Raw genomic sequence first — 4,714 nt, forward strand, 5'->3', positions numbered from 1 at the left:
GCTGGATTCCCACCAATGATATATGTATATACACGGCACGTCTGAGTCTTTTTGGTTGCTATTTTTGGCCCGATGCCATTATCAATTTCAAAACGTGTCTCGATTTCGGATCTTCTGTCGCTGGGCCCAATCGCATTGTCATTGGCCTCCGCACCCCGTCCCCAGCCCGTTGGTTACCCCAGGCGCTGTGAACAATAGGGTACGGTGTGACCTGGCACACATCAGCCAGCCCCTCGTTCTCGGCCGATACCGCGGTGTGAGCAGTCGGTGTCAGCTTTCGGGAGAGGAGGAGCCCGGTGGCACCCCGCGCCCGACCCCCGCCCCAGACTATTTTAGTCAGGCGGCCGCTCCGATTTGTTTACACGGCTCCGTCGGCTGACTTGGGAGTCACGAGGTTGTCACCGACAGAGTTGGTGCTGTGTACGCTGCCCTGAGTGAGATACGCAGTGCAGACGCGTACAGACGCTGCTGGTGCTAAAACATGAGCAGCGCGGCCGATGGAAGCGGGGAGGCCAAGTGCGGAGACCAGTGGAAGGACTCGAGGCGCGGCCTCGTGATGCAGGTGGGAGCGGGTCCTGCCTGCCGAGTCTAGAGAGGAAGTAACACGTGTCGCGTTATACTGTACACATACATCGTCATTAAATGTGCATTGTTTACCCATTTTTACAGATCAAAAATGTTTCATTGTGAAAATTGATGTAGGTCGCTTAGCCGTAAAGCTGCGCTATTCGACAGTCATTCCTGGCTTACGAGTACGTCTTCCCGGACGTGTGTATAGAATGTTGCGAAAGTTGGCGACTGACTCAAGCTTGATCTCGTCTTCTACGCGATGTTTCAGATGTGATAGGCATGTTGTTATCATTGTACCAGCATAGATAAATCGCATTATTCTCACTCACTGAGTATGTCATATTGCATCATCACTCTGAGTCCTGTCTCAGATGAGTGAGCGCCGTGTCGTTTTGCCGACAGGTTGTGACTGCGCTGTCCCTCTCCGTGACCGGGTTCAGCATAGGCGGCAGCCTGGCGTTCACGGGCGTGTTCACAGAGCAGATGACAGCCGACCAGGGTGTCCTGCCGCTCACCCGCTCGCAGATCTCCTGGGTGGCCTCCGGTTACGCCATCGGCAACACGCTGGGCTGCCTGGTGTCCAGCTACGTCAACCCGCGGCTGGGCACCATCCGCCTCGTGCAGCTGTGCGCCCCGGCCCTGGCCGGCGGCTGGCTGCTGCTGGCTCTGGGAGGCGATTTTTGGACCATGCTGGCCGGCCGCACCCTGACAGGCCTAGCTGTGGGCATTGTCTTTGGGCCCACCATCACATATATTGGTGAAATCTCGTCAGTAAACATTCGCGGAGTGCTTGCATTGTTCTTCAACCTAATGTTAAGTTTTGGTATGCTCATTACTTTCTTGTGTGGCTGGAAGCTTGGCTGGCGACATACGTGTCTAGTAGTGGGCATCGGGCCCGTCGTTGTAATGTTCCTAGTCTCGCTCATGCTTCCTCGCTCCGCCAAATGGCTCATCTCAAAAGGGCATCCGGTGGAGGAGGCACAACGCTCGCTCCGTTTCTACCATGGCAAGGACTATGACGTCGATCAGCAGATACAGAAAATCAGGGAGTCGCTCGGAGAGGAACACCGGCACGACGCGTCTCTGTTCGAGGTGCTGCAACTTCTCAGACACAGACACTATCTGGTGCCCTTCTGTCTGATGCTCTGCATGTACGTACTGTTTGTGTTTTCCGGAGGATTTACCACAGCGTCATTCGCTCCGGTAGTTTTCAAAGATGTTGGTGGCTTCAGCAACCCGTACATCGGGTCGATTTTGGTGGGCGCCCTCAGAGTGATAACTTCCATCATGATGAGCTACATCGTGCAAAAGAGCGAGCGCAGAACGTCACTGATGATTAACGGCGTGGTTGGCGGCGCGGCCTGCCTCGTCAGCGGCTTCTTCTTCCACTACAGCGCCGCGCTGGCCGACTATGCCTGGGTGCAGCTGGTCTCAGTGCTGGTGATCGTGAGCGCCATGTCGCTGGGAATCGCGCCGCTGACCAACCTTCTGCTGACCGAGCTGCTGCCCAACGCCATCCGCGCCGAGGCCGGAGGGATCCTGCTGACCTTCTTTGGCACCATCAACTTCATCATGGTGTACACCTTCCCGCTCGCCGTCGCCGCTGTGGATATGTCAGGTGTTTATTGGTTTTTCACTGTTATGCACTTTTTGTTGTTTGTTTTTGCTAAAGTGTGCTTACCTCATACACGTGGGAAGTCCATAGAGGAAGTGCAGAAAATATTTGTAAAGAACGTTACCAACTGTGCCAGTGATCCAATCCATGTGCACCTTAAGGACAAGCGAGGGAGTTTGACTTACCAGACATTCCCTATTCATGATTCCGATTCTGCCAAGCAGTCTGGGTCTTCGTAAGCTTGTTCACTAACTTTTACTTCGTAAGTGAAGTAAAATTACACGTGTATCGGTAACTCTTCGCATGATAAATGCTGAAGGGTTGTGTTGCCTTAACTCAAATAGCACTTTTTGTAGCAGCCCTTATAAATGTAGCGCTATGGCTGCAAAAAGCGAAGTTATATTTCGCTGTGCTGTTTCATGGTGTCTTATGTTGTGGTCGAGTGTGATGACATAGAATGATTGTTAATAACCTTTTCCTCGAATAATGAAATGTTTAAATGTCGAAAAGGTATATGATTTGGGTATGTTTGCTAATTGCTTGTCTGATGATGCCCTATGGACGAAAATTCACTGAACTATATATCACTTTCGTCATAGCATTTTATTATTCGAGGAAAAGGTCATTAACCCGCGCCCCGTAGGGCTACCGGCGGACCCTACCACCCGTAGGGGGGGGGCCGTTTCGGCCCCCCCTAAGATCTCGGAAAGTTACCGGCCGATTTTCAAAATTCAAACGGCGTTCGATAGCCCCACCCGGGAACTACCTTGTGACCAAATTTCATTGACCTAGGTCAAACCGATGACGTCACAGGTCAGGTCAAAGGTCAGATTTTCACCGTTCACAGGCAATTCAAGAAATGTGCTGTGAAAGCGACTAAATTGGTAATTTATTGAAAACCATCGATGGTACATTGTTCGTCAAACACATACTTTGCTATCTGAGGTCACTGATACCAGGTCAGGTCACAGCGAGGTCAGGTCACCGGGGGTCACAATATGAATGTATCGTGTGATACATGTTTTATGGTCCATTTTACATGACAAATGCGATTATGTGGGTTAGGCAGCCTTTGGGGCCAGCCTAGGTCACGTTTTTGTGAAGGTCAGGTCAAGGTCAGGTCAAATTAGGTCAAATTTCAAAGTTGATATTTTTGCATAAAATGGGTATCAATTCGATGCAGCTCGTCACGGGGAGTCTAATGGTGGTCTTTGTTTTGCTCTACGAGTTCTAGAATTGCCAAAAATTGAGTTTGAAAATTTGACGTCATCATTTTTGAACAGTTTTTTCGCTATAACTTGGCCAAAAAACGAGGTATCGATCTGAAATTTGGTATGTAGATAGAAGACGGTAGGCACTATCACATATATTCCGGTTTTTTCGAAACTCAAAAAACTTTTTGGATTTTTTGGTGAATATATCCAAAAAAAATGCTTTTTTGATTTTGGGGGGTCAAAACCCAAAAATTTCAAAAATTCGAGATAGCAGTTTTGTAGCCCTGTCAATTCTACACCTTTTATGTCTTGATCATTTTTCTGTATCTTCAAAGCTGTAGTCCTGACAGGTCTTCTCGCGAAGGTCTTTTTTCGGTCGAAAATGACAGAACATGACGTCACTCTGACGTCATTAGTGGCCAACCTATCATAGCCTCTGGAAAATTTTTTGGTCACAATGTGTAAAATTGATGCCCGGAGGGGTCCTGAAAGTTTGGTGGCGATATCTCCAGCCGTTTAGGAGATATCGACCGAAAAGGACAGGGGGGGGCCGTTTCGGCCCCCCCCTACGGGGCGCGGGTTAACAATCATTCTAAAATATTAAAACAAGATGTTCCTCGCGAGAGCACTCAACAACATATCTTCGGTGATGACATAGATATCGTATGATGCATATAGTGTCAATGCATAAGAAACTAAATATTCCCGCCTGTAACACCAATATGCTGTGTACCAAAGTGTATGTGCGTGCGCCGTGCAGGCCGATAACGTTTTACTATGAGGCCAACCGATAGGTAGGTATGCATTGCGATGCATTTTGATGTGGTTTCATTGCTGAGCGTCATCGTCCGCATAGTTGGTAGAATCACTGGTACCTACCTATGTTTTCAATATACAGTGCAAAAATTACGATCCCTGTATGAAAATTAAGAATTCCTGCATTTCAACCAAGCATGTACATAAACTCTTCTTATCTTATAGTTAGGTAATTCATGTTATGACTTTAGTCGAGCATATGACCGACATTCACAATAAAAGTAATTTCATGGTCTGATGACAAGTTGCTTGGTTAATGCTTAACAGCAAATGAAATCCCAATCAACTGATTTATTTGGTCTAATATGTGTTCACTAGAAATTGAGGCAAAGTTTAGCAGACTGTATCATCGGTAAAATGTACCGATTTAAACAACCGAGGCATTATTGTAAAGCTGTAAAGCGCATTGCACCTGCTGCAAGCTGTAGATCGTCAACAAATTTGCCTGATCCCCATAGGTCTCTTTTTGGACATTTGCTTGGAAGTGTTTTCACATGCT

At 48.0% G+C, this 4,714-nt stretch overlaps 1 protein-coding gene across 1 annotated transcript; it reads left to right on the forward strand.

The window, feature by feature from the left end:
* The first annotated feature begins 257 nt into the window (after positions 1-257).
* On the forward strand, positions 258-4,308 carry LOC122376159 (facilitated trehalose transporter Tret1-like). The gene is made up of 2 exons (XM_043355880.1): positions 258-562; positions 973-4,308. The coding sequence occupies exons 1-2, from the start codon at positions 482-484 to the stop codon at positions 2,422-2,424; spliced, it is 1,533 nt and encodes a 510-aa protein (XP_043211815.1). The 5' UTR covers positions 258-481; the 3' UTR covers positions 2,425-4,308.
* Positions 4,309-4,714: the final 406 nt, after the last annotated feature.

This window comes from Amphibalanus amphitrite, unplaced genomic scaffold, assembly GCF_019059575.1.
Source record: "Amphibalanus amphitrite isolate SeventyFive unplaced genomic scaffold, NRLGWU_Aamphi_draft 002035F_arrow, whole genome shotgun sequence".
In the NCBI taxonomy this organism is placed as follows: domain Eukaryota; kingdom Metazoa; phylum Arthropoda; class Thecostraca; order Balanomorpha; family Balanidae; genus Amphibalanus; species Amphibalanus amphitrite.